The 15,633-nt window shown below is 38.7% G+C and overlaps 1 protein-coding gene across 3 annotated transcripts; it reads left to right on the top strand.

The window, feature by feature from the left end:
* Window positions 1-514: 514 nt before the first annotated feature.
* LOC143860992 (protein CUP-SHAPED COTYLEDON 3-like) lies at window positions 515-3,648 on the top strand. Of its 3 annotated transcripts, none has more exons than XM_077371887.1 (3): window positions 515-628; window positions 1,791-2,065; window positions 2,945-3,648. In XM_077371887.1, the coding sequence occupies exons 2-3, from the start codon at window positions 1,802-1,804 to the stop codon at window positions 3,503-3,505; spliced, it is 825 nt and encodes a 274-aa protein (XP_077228002.1). In that variant the 5' UTR covers window positions 515-628; window positions 1,791-1,801; the 3' UTR covers window positions 3,506-3,648. The 3 variants fall into 3 exon arrangements, with proteins under 3 accessions (XP_077228002.1, XP_077227985.1, XP_077227993.1); XM_077371870.1 differs by lacking the exon at window positions 515-628 and adding an exon at window positions 637-1,013; XM_077371878.1 differs by lacking the exon at window positions 515-628 and adding an exon at window positions 1,536-1,672.
* Window positions 3,649-15,633: the final 11,985 nt, after the last annotated feature.

The raw sequence follows: 15,633 nt of genomic DNA, 5'->3' as shown, positions 1-15,633 counted from the left end.
GTTGAGCTTTTGCAATAATTCGGGTTGGGTTTGGCTTGATTCCAATTCATTTTTTAGCAAAAGCTCATCCCGACCTGATCCAAGTTGCATCCTAGTAGTAAACTTGAGTCGAATAAGCTGTTTTGGACTCACAGTTGGTTCTCAAGATCCAAAACAAACAGTGCCCTTACAATTGTATTCCAAAACAAAGCATATAGTCCATAATTTACAAAAGTGAAACCCTTTTTAATCTGGTATTTGCTAGGCAATCTCGCGGAAAGCCACTTCGCGGCTGGCTTTTGCATGTGAGAACAACCACTTCGTATGAATTAAACTAATAAGACAAAATCTGTCAAAAAGTCAACCTGTGTGGCCGTTCTCACATGCAAAAGTGCCCATCCCCATCAAATTTGCAAATTTGCCACCGCTACTTGGGAAAGAAAAATGTCACACTTTTAGTGAGTGGCACGTGACAGCTACTAATGAATGATAATTATAAGAGCAATCTAGGTAGTGATTTCTTCCTTCCACACCCCTCGTGTTTTCTGATAACTGACTCCTCTCAAGTCTCAACATGCTCACACGCGCACGCATAAATCTCTGTAACCAACCCAGCATTTACTCTCTTTCCTGTTTCGAGCCCTTTCAGGTGAGCCTTTGTACCCTCCCCCTTAGCCATTAATGAACCCGAATCCCCCTAGATTCATAGCCCCTCCTTTCTTCGATTTCAGTGTTGTTGTCTTCTATATATATTCTTGCATTTATATTCCCTTTCTCAAATCTCAACCCACTAACATAACCACTTGTTTTTTCTCAAGTATTTTGTTTTTAACTGTTTTGAGTTGTGTTTGGCATGGAAGAAGTTGTATGGGAAGATACTAATGAGCAAGGGTTACCACCGGGGTTTAGATTTCACCCAACTGATGAAGAGCTCATCACCTTTTATCTTGCTTCTAAAGTGTTTAATGGGAGTTTCTGTGGTGTGGAAATTGCAGAGGTTGATCTTAATAGGTGTGAGCCATGGGAGCTTCCAGGTATGCTAAAAATGAAGCAAAAAGGGGTAGTGGAAGAAGAATACATAAAAGGATTTTTCTTTCATTTTTCTTTGGTAGCCTGGGTTTTCTTTTAATGTTGATGACTTGATGGGTTTCATATTGACTCTTCTTCTAGTTTTATTTTGTTATTTTAATCTGCCTGAGTTGTGTTAGAGAGAGAGAGAGAGAGAGAGAGAGAGAGCTTCTAGGGTTTTCTTTCATTATTAATGGGTTTCATATCAAAATTGGTTCTTGTTTTATTTTGTTATTTCAAAGTGATAACGGGTATGGTTCTTTTGAGGAAGAGATTCCAGGTATGCTTATGTCTGCGTGTGTTTTGTGTTATGAGAGAGAGAGAGAGATAGAGAGAGAGAGAGATTAATAAATATTTTTTGGACTTACCGTATCTTGTTAGATAAGAGTGGACAGGATTAATGTGAAAATAAATCGATATGAGAAAGGGGATAGCATTTATTAAAATATTCCTTTTTCTCTTTTTGAATGGTTGCTTTTGTGTGGAAATTTCTTCAGATGTGTTACTTATCCGAAAGAACGTTCAGTTCTTTGAAAAGAAATAAAGGTTGTATGTGTTGAGTGGCAGAGAGAAAGTTCTCTCATTGTTCTTGCTTTTGTGTATGTGTGAGTCATGAGAGAGAGAGGTACTCTCATTTTTCTTGCTTTAGTGCGTGCGTGTGTGTGTGAGAGAGAAAGGTACTCTCATTTTTCTTCCTTTTTTTTTATCACACCTTAGATCATTTTTCATTGTTTGGGTTTCAGACATAGCCAAGATGGGAGAGAGGGAGTGGTATTTCTTCAGCCTACGAGACAGAAAGTACCCAACAGGATTAAGAACAAATAGAGCAACTGAAGCTGGATATTGGAAAGCCACAGGCAAAGACCGAGAGGTGTACAGTGCTTCTAACGGTGCCCTTCTTGGCATGAAGAAAACTCTCGTTTTCTACAAAGGAAGAGCTCCACGTGGCGAAAAAACCAAGTGGGTTATGCACGAATATCGCCTTGATGGAGATTTCTCTTATCGCCATGCTTGTATGGTACGTTTCTCCTAAAACAAGTATGTTCATTTTAGGGGCTCTTCCCATGGCTCAATGCTATTTAATATTTGACTTTCTCCTTTCCCATTTAAGGGTTTTTCGTGGTTGGTAAGTTGGGTTTGTAGGGCTTCTTTTGTTCAAAACAAACTAAGAGGGTCGTGACATTGTTTATAATGACAGGGTTTTTACACTGATTTCCATGGTATCCTTTTATTTTCCAATGGTTTATACACTGAAGGCCATGTTTGGTTTGGATTTTGACAATCGATTGGGAGTCTAAAACTGATTTGAGTCCAATAAAAATAGTTTTGAGCTTACAATCTATTAAACAACTACTCCAAAAGCTTAAGCTTATGTTGTTAGAGTTGATGTTATTGATTCAATCATATTTATACTTCAACATTCCCCTCATGTGTCACACATGCGGGTCCTCTTTTGAGTTGACATGGTTGCAGATTTTTAATATAAGGAGTTGTTGGGTTTTGAACCCAGACCTGCAGTGAGGCAATAGCTCTAAGACCAACCAATTACTCCAAAAGCTTAATTAAGCTATTAGAGTTGTGTTATTATTATTTTTTTGAATAATTAAGCTATTAGAGTTGTGTTATTTAATCAGTTATACTTCAACACAATCGATTCTCAAAATCCAAAACAAACAAAAAGGGCTTGAGTGTTACTCTTTGGTTTATACATGTGATCACAACCCATTTTCCTTCTCCCCCTGGATCATATAGATCATTCCATCAAAAAGTAATACGATAAAGGCCTTTTCGTGTTGCTTCTATTTATATGTATAAAGCATTCTCTAATTTTCATTTTTAAAAGAAAGACCAAGTGCTCCCAAATAATTCTCTAAATATATAATTGGGTGATTTGCAGGTTGAATGGGTGATTTGCAGGATTATTCACAAAACAGGAGAGAAGAAAAACCCATTTATCCAAAACAACAGATACTTGTTAGAAGATTCTTCCCATCCCACAGCTACCTTGCCTCCATTGCTAGAATCCCCAACCATAGAATCTTCAATAGAAAGCCTGCAAAATCCCTTCATCAGTAGCCAAGAAAACGACCTGAAAACCCTTTTAAATCCAATCCCTCAAACCAACCATCTCCCCATGACCTTTCAATCCTTTTTATCCACCAACCCATCAATCTTTCCCCTCACCCATCCATGCCCTATTCTCAAACAGTGCAAGATAGAGAATCCCTTATCCACTGTCCAACCACAAGAAGCTAACTTCAATTGGGTTGAGAGAAATCATCAACAACCCCTGGAAAATCCCTTGATTTTAGATATGGGTTTTGATGCTTTTGACTTCTCTGGTTTAGGAGCTGTTCATGACACGTCTACTTTAGCTCCTTTCAACAGGTCCAGCTTTCAGATGCTAGATCCTTCTCTAATCACAGGCATCAGAGAATCTGGGCCCTTGGAACTATAAGATCATATATATAGATATATTAGCTATTATATAGTCTAAAAGTAATTAATAGAGAGAGTGAGAGTCCTGTTACTGTAAATTTGGAACTGTTTCTTAGGATATAAGTAATGAAATTTCTGCAGTTTGGGAGTAATGAAGGTTGCTTGGAATTTTTTTCTTGGTTGGATATTCGAAAAGGAAGGAGTCTAGATGTGACATGATCGCTGTCTTCTCATTTGACGTCACCTTCTTAAAATGATTGATGAGGCGTTTTGCATGCATGGATGAGGCAGCATTCATTACTGACGTATGTGTGGCTAATGCCTAATGGCATGACCATGGGTATGCATGGATGCCAATTGATCCATGGTCATAACAAATAACATCAAGGTCATAGGGGTGCAACTCGGGCAGGGTTCAACCCCGAAAAAGGTTGGGTCGAGTTCGGGTTGGGTTTGGTTACGGTTGACTTTTCCCAACATGGGTTGAGTTCGGGTTCGGGTTGACGGTTTGGCAACCCGACCCGAGTAAAACCCGACATTTTTTTATGATTTTTTTATTTTTTATTTTTTTAAGCTTAAAAATTCGGGTCGGATGGGTTGAACTTGGGTCGGGTTAAACCTCGTCGGCTTAGAAATTGAGTCGTCTTTGGGTTGGAAAAATGGGTTCTTCGGGAGTTGGGTTGACTTGATTGATGACTTGCACGAGTCAACTTGATTAAGCAAAAAGAACATGGAAAGCTTGACCTGGGCCCCCAATCTTTCATTCAAGGCTCTTCGATTAATATCTGATAAAATGCACAAAATCGCTCCTCAAAGCATTTTTTATCATAGAATATGATGCCAATTTTTCTTAACTAAACTATCCATTTGCAAGCCATAGAGTTAAGTTTATAAACAACACACCCTATGAGCTTCCCTAGCATTACTTTTATACTATCCTTTCGACTTTTGACTCTATTCGATGGTCTGTCTCGCATGTGAGACAAACCACAATGGCTCACTTTTCAGCAGATTTTCTCATCACCTCGAGATGAATTGACTGTTGCATAAAAATGCTTTCTAGTTGGGAAAGGTTTGTCTTGTGTCTCGGTTACAAATGGTCCATTTATTGATGAGCGAATGACGGGGATTGAACCCGCCAGACTATGTTTAGGGGCCCCCCACTAGTCCTTATTACTATAGTACAAGTGTTCAAATAGCGGCATTTTCTTAGCGTCATTCCGGTAAACCATTGCTAATAATATATATGCACCCACGTTCATAGAAGAAACGTCGGTGTATGGATGTGCCCGCATGAAATCCTTCACTCGCCTTAAAATTTTCTTTATTTATTGTTACCGACGTTATTAAAACGTCATTAAAGATTAATATTCTTCGACACTTCTTAATAAAACGTCGGAAATAAGTTTAATTTATTTTACTTAATTATTTCGAATATATCCACGTTTTATAAAACGTGGCTGAATCATAAAACATAGAGCTGCAACTCAAGCCGGGTTTTACCCGACCCGCATCGACCCGACCCGAAAATAGCCTGGGTTGGGTTCATCATGGGTTTCGGGTCGAGCTGGGTTGAGCATTCAAAAGTCCGCATGAATCTTGGGTCGAGCCGGGTTTGAAGGGGCCCGACCCTACCCGACCCGAGTTACATAAGTTATAGTATGTACATTTCTTTCTATTGTTAGTTAAAAGTTACAAGTGAAAACCCACGCACCCACTGTTATTGTATGTGAGTGTAATTTCTGCTTCTATGAGTTGAGTTGATTCAAGTGTTTGATTGGGCATTGTTTGATTGTAATTACAACATTGTTTGGTTTGATTCAAATGTAATGTGAGTGTAATTACATCATTGTTTGATTCAAGTGTAATTTCTGCTTTTATGAGTTGAGTTGCCTTGCCAAACAAGAATTTTCCTTAAAAAATTGCGTCAACGTGAAAAAACCCGACCCGACCCGAGATTTATCATGGGTAGGGCCGGGTTTGGGAATCGTGGGTTTTCCGAAAAAAAACCCGACCCGCCCGACCCGAGCTGCAGCCCTATTAAAACACTGGCCTTTCATTTGTAAATGTCGGAGTTTAGTGTTTAACTTTTAAGTGAAAATTTTGGGGCTTTTTCTCTCCCGCGCGCGCGACTCTAGATTTTTTACGGGCTTAAGAGAAAATATATGTTCGTTCTTCTCTTCTCGTTTTTTAGGGGTTTTTTCATACCCACAGCCTCTTCCTTCGTTGGATTCCTTCAGTCCGTGCAAACCCTAAATCCTGGGTATTTTAGCTGCCAAATCTCTCTTAGAAGGTACGTTATCAGAGTTATTTCCATTTTTTTTGTGCTGCAAACCATTTGGGGTTTTTCAGTTTTTTTTTTTTTTTTTTTTTTTTTTTTTTTTTTTTTTTTCTGTTCAAACGAATTTGGGTTAATCTCATCCCTAATCTAACACATGTAATCTATCTTTGTAGGATTTTCCTAAGATTCTCTGATTGTAATATATATTTTAGGGTTTTTCTTTGATTATTATTATATATCTTTTAGGGTTTTTCTCATACAAAGGGCTTTTATTTATGGTCTTCTGTTAGGGTTTTGTCAGATTGTCTGATCTTAAACAAATTCTATGCCTATTTTTCTACTAAAATTTGTTTTAGGGACATTTTACATCAAAAGAAACAGAGCCTCGATGTCTTTTTATGTGAAAGGCAAAAATTACCTTGTAAAAAGGCCAAAATACCTCTTTTGCCTTATATATTCCACTATTTCTTTCAGTTGTGTTCGTTTGTGGAATCTAGGGTTTAAGGCCGAATTTGTGTCGCCCCCGCCTTCCTCTGCCTCTATTTACTCTTTCCTCTTTTATCACAAAGTAAACTAAAAAATCAGACAAACAAACATCAATTGACATAGGCTGTTTGGTTAATTAAGTAGGTAACAAATTTATCTTGATAAATGACATATATTTAGTTATTAAATTCGTCTCTCCCATTTGGTTTACTAAATACTGTTACATCCTATTTGTTCCATTTTATTTATTCAATTTGTTCAATTAGTTTGTTGAATGTGCATAATACAAACCAAAATTTCAAAAATGCTCTTCTCATTTTAAATTTCCTTTCCCTTTCTTATGACATTGTAATAGACTTGATCAATTCACTAGCTGGAGTGGTTTTTAGAGAGAATGCATTTAAACCTTTTGTTTTCTACACTGACATATACAGTGTATTTATTAACAGTTTTGTTCTGAGTTGGGATCTTTAAATAGCTTCCTGAATATTTAATATCTTCCCTTGTGATCCATCCTGTTTCTAAAATGAGTCGTTCTTCTAGATAACCAACCCAACAAGTCAAGTGGTAAACTTGATTTGCCTTTTAAATGGGTAGATTTTTTAGGGATCAACTTCTACTTCTCCAACCATGATTTGTACATCTAGACTAATTGTCTAATAACCCAAATCCTTTTTACTAAGTCAATACAATCTTGCTGGCAGTTTATGAAATATTAATGACACTACTATTCTCATACAACAATAGTACATGCGCATATACATGGGTAACCATATTAGAACATTTAAAAAACCCAAATCCCTCTCATTTCCAGCAAGAATACCATCATCTCCTGAATTTTTCTTAACATATATGCATGAACCAATTATATATCTTGCCAATTTGTTGAATGATATTTTTCTTTCCTGAGAAATTCATCTGCAAAGGCATTCGCTAAATTGTTGAAATTGATTGTGGAATGTCCAGTCAGAAGTATTGTTATTTGTAAGTTTAGCATCAGCATGCAGTTTTGTGATTGCCAAGTTTCACTGACACTTCTAAGTTTTGGCTGATTACATATACCAAAACCCATTTCCTTTCCCAGCCTTTTTTTTTTCTAGTCCCTTGAACCCATTTTATCCACTACAATCAGCCCATACCCAAACCGACCATACCCTTCATAACTACACCAAAAAATAATAATCACCCCAAGATGTTTTCAGCGAGTAGTGTGGATGAAGGTATGGCTACAATATCCCCTACGGTCATGAAGGTTATAAATGAATTCCAAGATGTTTTTCCTCAAGAACTTCCACCTGAATTGCCTCCCATGAGAAAGGTACAACACCATATCGACCTTCTCCCAGAAGCCATACTCCCAAATAAGGCCCATTATCGCATGTCTCCTAAAGAGCATGAAGAACTTCGTCGACAAGTGGAAGAGTTACTAAAAATGGGTTTTATCAGGGAAAGCATTAGTCCTTGTGCGGTGCCCGCTTTGATGGCACTTGGAGGATGTGCGTTGATAGTCGTGCCATTAATCGGATTACGATTAAATATCGTTTTCCTATTCCTCGGTTGGATGATGTGTTGGATCAACTGAGCGGGGTCACAATCTTTTCTAAGATCGATTTGAAGAGCGGCTATCATCAAATACGCATTAGACCGGGTGACGAGTGGAAGACGGCCTTTAAGACCAGAGAGGGATTATTTGAATGGCTTGTTATGCCTTTTGGCCTATCAAACGCACCCAGTACGTTCATGAGGGTCATGAACCAACTTTTGCGCCCTTTCATTGGCAGCTTTGTGGTGGTCTATTTTGACGATATCCTCATATATAGTTGGAGTGAGGCGGATCATTTGGACCATCTCCGAGTCATGTTGGAGACCTTGACTCCACAGCTTATTTTTCTTGGGTATCAAGTGTCAGCAGAAGGTATTCGCCCAGATGATGATAAGATAGCAGCCGTAGTTGATTGGCAGGTCCCACGAAACATTAATGAGGTACGATCTTTTCATGGTCTAGCCAGCTTTTATCGTCGTTTTATTCATCGGTTCAGTATGATTATGGCTCCTATTACGGACCCAAAGAGCCTTTGAAGAAATAAAGGCGTGTCTAACCAGCGCTCCGGTATTAGCACTCCCTGATTTCACCAAAATATTTGAAGTAGACTGTGATGCTTCAAAAGTGGGAGTTGGTGCAGTTTTGAGCCAAGCTAGCCGTCCAGTGGGATATTATAGTGAAAAAATTGGGAGGCACATCACTTCGGTATTCTACTCATGATTTGGAGTTATTCGCTATAGTCCGAGCTTTGACCTATTGGCGGCATTATCTCATTCAGAGGGAATTTGTTCTATTCTCCGACCATCAGGCCCTTAAGTTTTTACAAGGGCAACAGAAATTGAGTACCCGTCATGCTAAATGGGTTGCCTATCTACAGGAATTCACTTTTTCCATTAAACACAAATCTGGAATACAGAACAAAGTAGCTGATGCCCTTAGCCGTCGCCACTCCTTACTAGGCATTATGAGTATAGAAGTGTTGGGGTTTGACTTGGTCAAAGATCAGCTGGCAAATGATGAGTACTTCGGTCCCATAATGAAGATGACAAAAGAGGGCAAAACGGATGAATTTCTCATCCAAAAGGGGTATCTTTTCCGAGGAAACAGCCTTGGCCTTCGACTCTGTTTGGTTAGATGATATTTTAGCGGAAGTAGTAGTCAACAAGGAGGTGACAAGGGTGGGATATGTGTAGACTTGTTTGAGAAGATTAGAGGGAATTTTGGTAGTGTGTTTGGTTAGATGTCAAAGCATGTGGGAGAATGGAGGGGTGTCATTAACAAAATAAATAGTAGAAGAGAGAGAAAGAGGAGAGAGAAAGAGAGAGAAAAGTAATGACTACACATGGCATTTCATATTCTACTCTTCTCCCCTCTAAAATTTACCAAAAACAAGGTTTGGCATTGGAAAAGTAGGGGAGGGGACAATCCCGCCACATAGGCGCCACCTAAGCAAAAAGCTAATAATGATGTCTCTTCTATGTCTAGTAGTCCAATGGGATTTGAGCTAAAAAATGACAACTAAACAACATTTGGTATTTCATATTCCTAGAAATGCTCAGCCGTCTTCCCTACTTTTTGCAACCAAACAGAGCCGAATCCTGATTCTTCTGTGAGACTATTAGTCATTAAGGAGCTTCATGAACGAGGGCATTTTGGGAAGGAAAAGACAGCTTGCTTGGTGAAAGAGAAGTTTTATTGGCCAGGTTTGGACAAAGATGTCAATACTTTTGTTCAAAGATGTCATATTTGCCCAACTGCTAAAGGGACTTCTACCAATGCTGAGCTATACATTCCCCTTCCTATTCCAGAGGCACCTTGGAGAGATGTCTCCATGGACTTTGTTCTTGGGCTACCAAAGACCGCCAGAGGATTTGATAGTATTATGGTTGTAGTTGATCGGTTTAGCAAGATGGCTCGCTTCATTCCATGTAAGACAACTATGGATGCTAGTCGCATAGCTGATCTTTATTTTGCTGAGGTTGTCCGCCGCCATGGAATACCACGAACTATCACTTCTGATAGAGACTCAAAGTTCGTGAGTCATTTTTGGCGAAGTCTTTGGAAAAGGCTGGGAACTGATCTGAAGTTTAGTTCTCCTTACCATCCGCAGACCGATGGCCAAACGGAAGCTGTTAATCGGACTCTTGGGAACTTATTGCGCAGCAGCGTCAAAAGTTTTGGAAGTTGGGATTCTGTAATCCCTAAGATCGAATTTGAGTTTAACTCAATGATGAATCGATCCACTGGATTTTCTCCTTTTCAGATTGTGTATGGGAGCAACCCGCAAGGGCCGTTGGATCTTCTTCCTCTGCCCAATGGGGAAACAGGTTTCAAGAAGACAGAGGAAAGACTTGAAAACCTCAAATCCATCCATTCTAAAGTAAGAGAAAATCTTGAGAAATCCTATAAAAAAGCCAAGGAGTGGGCTGATCAACACCGTAGAGAAGTTCATTTCAATGTTGGGGATCTCGTTTGGGTATACTTATCCAAGGAAAGATATCCTAAAAATGCTTATCATAAGCTCCAACCTCGAAAGGTGGGTCCATGTCAAATTCTGGAAAAATTGGGGGAGAATGCTTATGTAGTAGACTTACCAGACGATATGAGTATTACCAACATTCTCAACGTTCGCCACCCTACTCCATACCACAACGACGAGTTGAGCTTGAGGCCAAGCTCCAAACAAGGAGGGGAGGATGATGAGGATATGGACTTACATGACTTACATGATGTAGCTGAAGCAAAGGAAGAAGAATATTTGAATGAGAGGGAGCTCCTATGATCTGTTGTTCCTGGTACTCTTGTTTGAAGATATGAATCTCCTTTTTTGATCTTCTGTTTTTGGTGTTCTTGTACATTTTGGTTTTCTAATTTGGATTACTGGTTTATTTCAGATCTAGATTTCTCCTTTTTGTTTTAATTCAGACCTGTATAATTTTCAAAAAAATAAATAATAATTCAGATCTGTATTGTGATTCTTCGAGTTTATTTCAGATCTGGATTTCCACTCTGGTTTTCTAAGTTGGATTGCTGGTTTATTTCAGATCCCCGGCCCGTTTTCTTATTCCCAATATCCAGCACTGGAACAGCAAGCCACCATCTACAGTTTCTTGGCCTGTATAGTCCAGTTTTTTTGTTTCTTTCTCAAAATGTACTATACGAGATCTAACCATTCATTTGCTGGGGAACAACATAAATAGGTTGTGCCCCAAAAATCATTTCCATAGGATGATGCTAACCCTCCGATCTATAGAGGTTTCCATAATGTGCAGTCCGTCTATAGATACGAGGGCTAGGTTTTCGCACCCTTCAGTTTAGCCATCCGCAATTTATTACGAGAACAAAACACAGAAATCTGTTCTATGATAAGTTGACAGCTGCAAGAGGCAATTTTGGGGGGTCTTAACAATGGGGCATAAGGGTGCTTTATATGTGAAATAAAGGCCGTCGATCTTGTAGAGCATCATGAGGCAACACATATGGTCATACTTTCTTTCTCAAAATTTCTACTATTTTGTTTGTCTTTACCTGAAAACAAATTCCCTCAAGGCAAAAAGAAGTGAAAATACAGGAAATCAGGTAGAAATATGTCCAATTACCCATCAGCAATCCTTGTTTTGGACAAGCCAACCGAGCAAGCCATTAAGGGTGTGCAGAAATCTTTTGTTATCATATGTGTGTGTATAGAAACCATTCCAAAGAGGAGGAATGCAACCAAAACTAGAAGATTTGATTCCAAATGTCAAGTAAATCTTCTGCATTATATTCAAGGAAGATTTTGTATTTTTGGAAATGCAACCAAATTGTTACCATTTTGACTCTTGTATGTTTCTCTATAAATACAAATGAAACCACTGTGTAGCATCTATCTAGAGATAGAGATTTTCAACACCATTTCTCTTTAACGTTTCTATAATGGCGCCAAAGAAAAAACCACCTCCAAAAACCTATCCTGTCACGCTCGTGCACGGCCCGTTTGGATCAATGATAGCGCCTGGGTTTGGAGATATCAATGGCCGTGCACCTCATGCGTCGACCGTCTCAGGCTTCTTGTCGGGGATCACGGATGAGATGATCGAGGAAGAAAGAAATCGTCAGAGGGAACAGCCTCCGGCAAATGAAGCTAGCAAGTCTCATTGTGAGGTCGGAGAGAGTAGCAAGAAAAAGAGCAAGTAGTGAGAAGATGGATGGTGTCGACTTCAACTTTAACCTGTGGTGAATAAGTGTCTTAACATTTCCTTTTCTTCATGTTTTTCTGCTGTTTATTTTGGTCATCACTCTTCTAAGCGTTCATCCGATACTGTGTTTGGAAGCAAAAGTCAGCGTGGAATAAGATATAGAGTCTTTCCGCTGCATGACAGTGTGGAAGTTATATTTATGATTTTAGGAAGGATTGTGAAACATTGTCATTGTGTTTACGTTTGTTATTTGATTTCTTTTTATGCAGATTTACTATAATTTTATTTACTGTTGATAGGAATTCTCATGTTGAGAGTTGAGACCCTATTAATTGATTGAAACCTCAGATTCATACTAGAACCACTATGATTCAATAAAGCCCCCAATCTAAGAACTGACTGTCACTGAAAAGTACTGTATGGCTTACAAGAGCACCCTTCAGTTTAGCAATCCTCGAGAACAACACACAGAAGGCCACTTTAATGGTTATCGGCAAGAGGTTATTTTGGGGTCTTACAATGGGGCATAAGGTGTGTGTGTATATATGAGATCAAGGCACATATGGTCCTTGTCCCATTTGGCATATCTAATCCCATGCGTAAGATAACTTGTTGATCGTAGGATCTAGTCTCCTCGACTCCTTCGAATTCACAAAAAATGAGAAAGATTCATCTTACTGACATACATTGCACTTCATCCATTGAAGTCATGTCTATGTCCATCACATCTTCTGATTTGGATCGGGATCAAATCCTTAAATTTCCAAATCAGCTGCAACAGTGAAAAATTCAGATTTTCAAATCTGTTCTGCAAGACATTAATTGGAAGGATGATGATTTTTTCGCCCCTGTAGGATAATGTGCCCCCCTCTCAACGTGATTTGGCGTCCAAAAAGCGTTAGGGAAATAATTTCCATAACATTTGCATACAATATTAGGGAAATAATATTTCTAACCCTCTTTCCCAAAATTTCCACTCTTGTGTTTGTCTTTTCCTAAAAACAAATTCCGTCTAAAACAAGAAAATCAGGAGGTTAAAATACAGGGAAAAAAAGATACAAATAACATTTCCCGTAAAAGAAAAAGCCAAATTTGCATGCCCATCAACAGTCCTTGTTTAGGAAAAGCCAACCGAACTTGTCACTAAGGACAAGCCAAATATCAGCAGAAATCTTCTGTTATCATGTGTACATAAAAAACAATCCAAAGAGAATGTGTATATAGAAAACAATTCAAAGAGGAATTGTTCATGCATGGAATCAAAGCCCAAGGAATCCAAACAAAACATCAAGATTTCATTCTAGAATATTTGCATGCCATTCTTTTGGAAGATTTGCATACCAAAATGTCAAGAGTTAGAATTAAAAGTTAAATAAATCTTCAGCATTATATTCAAGAAGAAGATTTTTTTATAAAAACAAGTTGGTTAATATAACCTTCTGTTCTAACTCTTGTATGATTTTCTATAAATTCAAATGAAACTACTCTCTATCATCTATCTAGAGATAGAGATTTTCAAAACCATTTCTCGTTAATGTCTCTATAATGCCAAAGGAAAAGTGAGTTCCTGTCGGGCTCGTGAAGGGGCCAGGAGGGGAACTTGACCTGGTACCTGGGTTTGAAAATAAAAATGGTGTTATACCTAATGTGTCGGCCTACACAGGCCTCTTGTTGGGGATCACGGGTGAGCTGCAAGAGGCAAATCGTCAACAAGAACGGCCTCCCACAGATGAAGCTCGGAAGTCTGGCAGGCAAGTACGGCGTGAGGTCAGAGAGGGCTCCAAGCAGAAATTGGATTGAGAAGATAGTTTGGTCATTACTCTTAGTGTGCATCTAATATTGTTTCAATGCATTGAGTTTGGAAGCAAAAGTCAGGGTGGAATGTAATGTAGTGTATTTAAGTGGCAAGATGTGGAAGTTTTATTTGTGATTTTCAGAATGATTATGAAGCAATGTCTTTGTGTTTTCGTTTGGGATTGTCTTCAAGTTTGGTCCGCAAAATTAAAGAAATGAAAGGATGTTTTCAAGGAAATGATAAACTGGTCAGCGCCCCTCGCACAAGCCAAGCCCAAAGGAGTCCCTTTGGATTTGTATCACCTAACTGCATTTACAACCACAATGCAAATGCAAAATTAAAGGAATTTTATGTATTTGGGTGTCCAATGGAGTGCCTTTGCATGTAGCTTGGGTTTTGCGAGAGAGTCCTTTCTTTTACAAAACTTTATCTAGGAATCTTGGGATGCACTTGAATAATGCAAAATTTGCAGCGCTGCAAGGGATGATGCTCTCCTCTAATTTCACTTGTGATACAGCCAATTTTCAATGAAGCTACATCTTTTTTACTGGTTTAAGCTCTTTAGCCAAAAAGTATAACCAATACATCGCGTTGCATCTGGTATGAGTTAAATTACAATAATTTTTTTTATGCTTAGGCTAGACCACATCCAAAAGGTATAACCAACACTCATTAGGGCTTAAATGCAATCAACCAAGTTTCATAGAAATCGTCTGTCCTTTACATTTAGGCCCAATGAGTAAACATTCAAGGGGATAAACAAAGAAACTAAGAAGGGAAGGAGATAATCCTAATATAATCTACCTTCTTAATCTAAATCTGATTACCTAATCAACTAACTTAATAATCTAATGGCTAGATCCATCTATAAGGCTACCTATCGGTCAACCCCAAAGTGATTCACCGTTTCCCGCTTCATTTTTTATTCACATTCATTTGTTAGTCACTTCCTCATTCACTTCCAATACAGGAAAGTAAAATGTTCGAGCAAAAGATTAATTCCCAAAATTTCGTCCAACCACTATCCAAAACCGCGAGCCTACTCCGGAAATCCCAACTTCCTACAATTTAGCAATTGAGAGTAAATAGGGTAACTTGCTCTCACACGTTTTTAACAATTTCCTAAAAATTCACCAATATCATTCCTTCCCTATTTCTAACTGTCCAATGCATTTCCAAATACGCCATCCTAAAATATATCTCACTCACAATGGAAATTGTACAAGGCATGAGGGCAATTTGCTTATAATAGATAGATCTATGGGAGCATGTTCCTCAGTAGAGATGTTCCCATGGGCCCCTTCTTCCAAAGGTGCATTAGTCAGGACGTTGCTTCAAAGGATCAATTAATGGAAAGAAGCTTCGTTGAGTTGAAATTTCCTGTTAATAAGGGAGGGGTGATTGCTTTGAATCTTACGCTCGTTTAAATGCTCCTCCTCTATTCCCTGAAGAAGTTCTCCACAGGGATGGGTTAATCTCACTCTGATGAGTGAAGGCACGAGATCTTTTCTCGCAAGGAGGTCAGAGGGGGCTTCAAAAGAAGCCGTAGCACGTGCACTGCTCGACTTGCCTAAAGCTGTAAAGGCATCTCGCTATATTCCGTTAGAGCTTGTCCATAAAATAAAGACTCTAATTTAATGACAATTTAACAAAATCCCTGAAATCTCTCTTTTTCCAATGCCCTTCTATTTCCCCCTTCTCATTGGTTAAAAATCACTTTACAATTGCCCTTTTAGGAACATCCTTAAGTATTATCAAAAGTCCCAAATACCCCTCTCGTTCTCTCACTTGATTGGGTAAAAATCACCACATAGTACCCTTTTTAGAAATTGAAAATTCTACAATTATCCTTAGCCGACCCAAA

Source organism: Tasmannia lanceolata, unplaced genomic scaffold, assembly GCF_043159265.1.
Source record: "Tasmannia lanceolata isolate RefF3 unplaced genomic scaffold, GAP_Taslan_0.1 ptg000003l, whole genome shotgun sequence".
NCBI classification, from domain to species: Eukaryota; Viridiplantae; Streptophyta; class Magnoliopsida; order Canellales; family Winteraceae; genus Tasmannia; species Tasmannia lanceolata.
Note: the sequence above shows the minus strand (reverse complement) of the source record. Positions and strands in the feature narration are given on the sequence as shown.

Excerpts from the sequence above, each read along its gene's own strand:
- LOC143860992 (XM_077371870.1), top strand. The coding sequence starts at position 833 with ATGGAAGAAGTTGTATGGGAAGATACTAATGAGCAAGGGTTACCACCG. Across the intron at positions 1,014-1,790 it reads TGAGCCATGGGAGCTTCCAG|ACATAGCCAAGATGGGAGAG; the intron begins GTATGCTAAAAA and ends TTTGGGTTTCAG. Across the intron at positions 2,066-2,944 it reads CTTATCGCCATGCTTGTATG|GTTGAATGGGTGATTTGCAG; the intron begins GTACGTTTCTCC and ends GGTGATTTGCAG.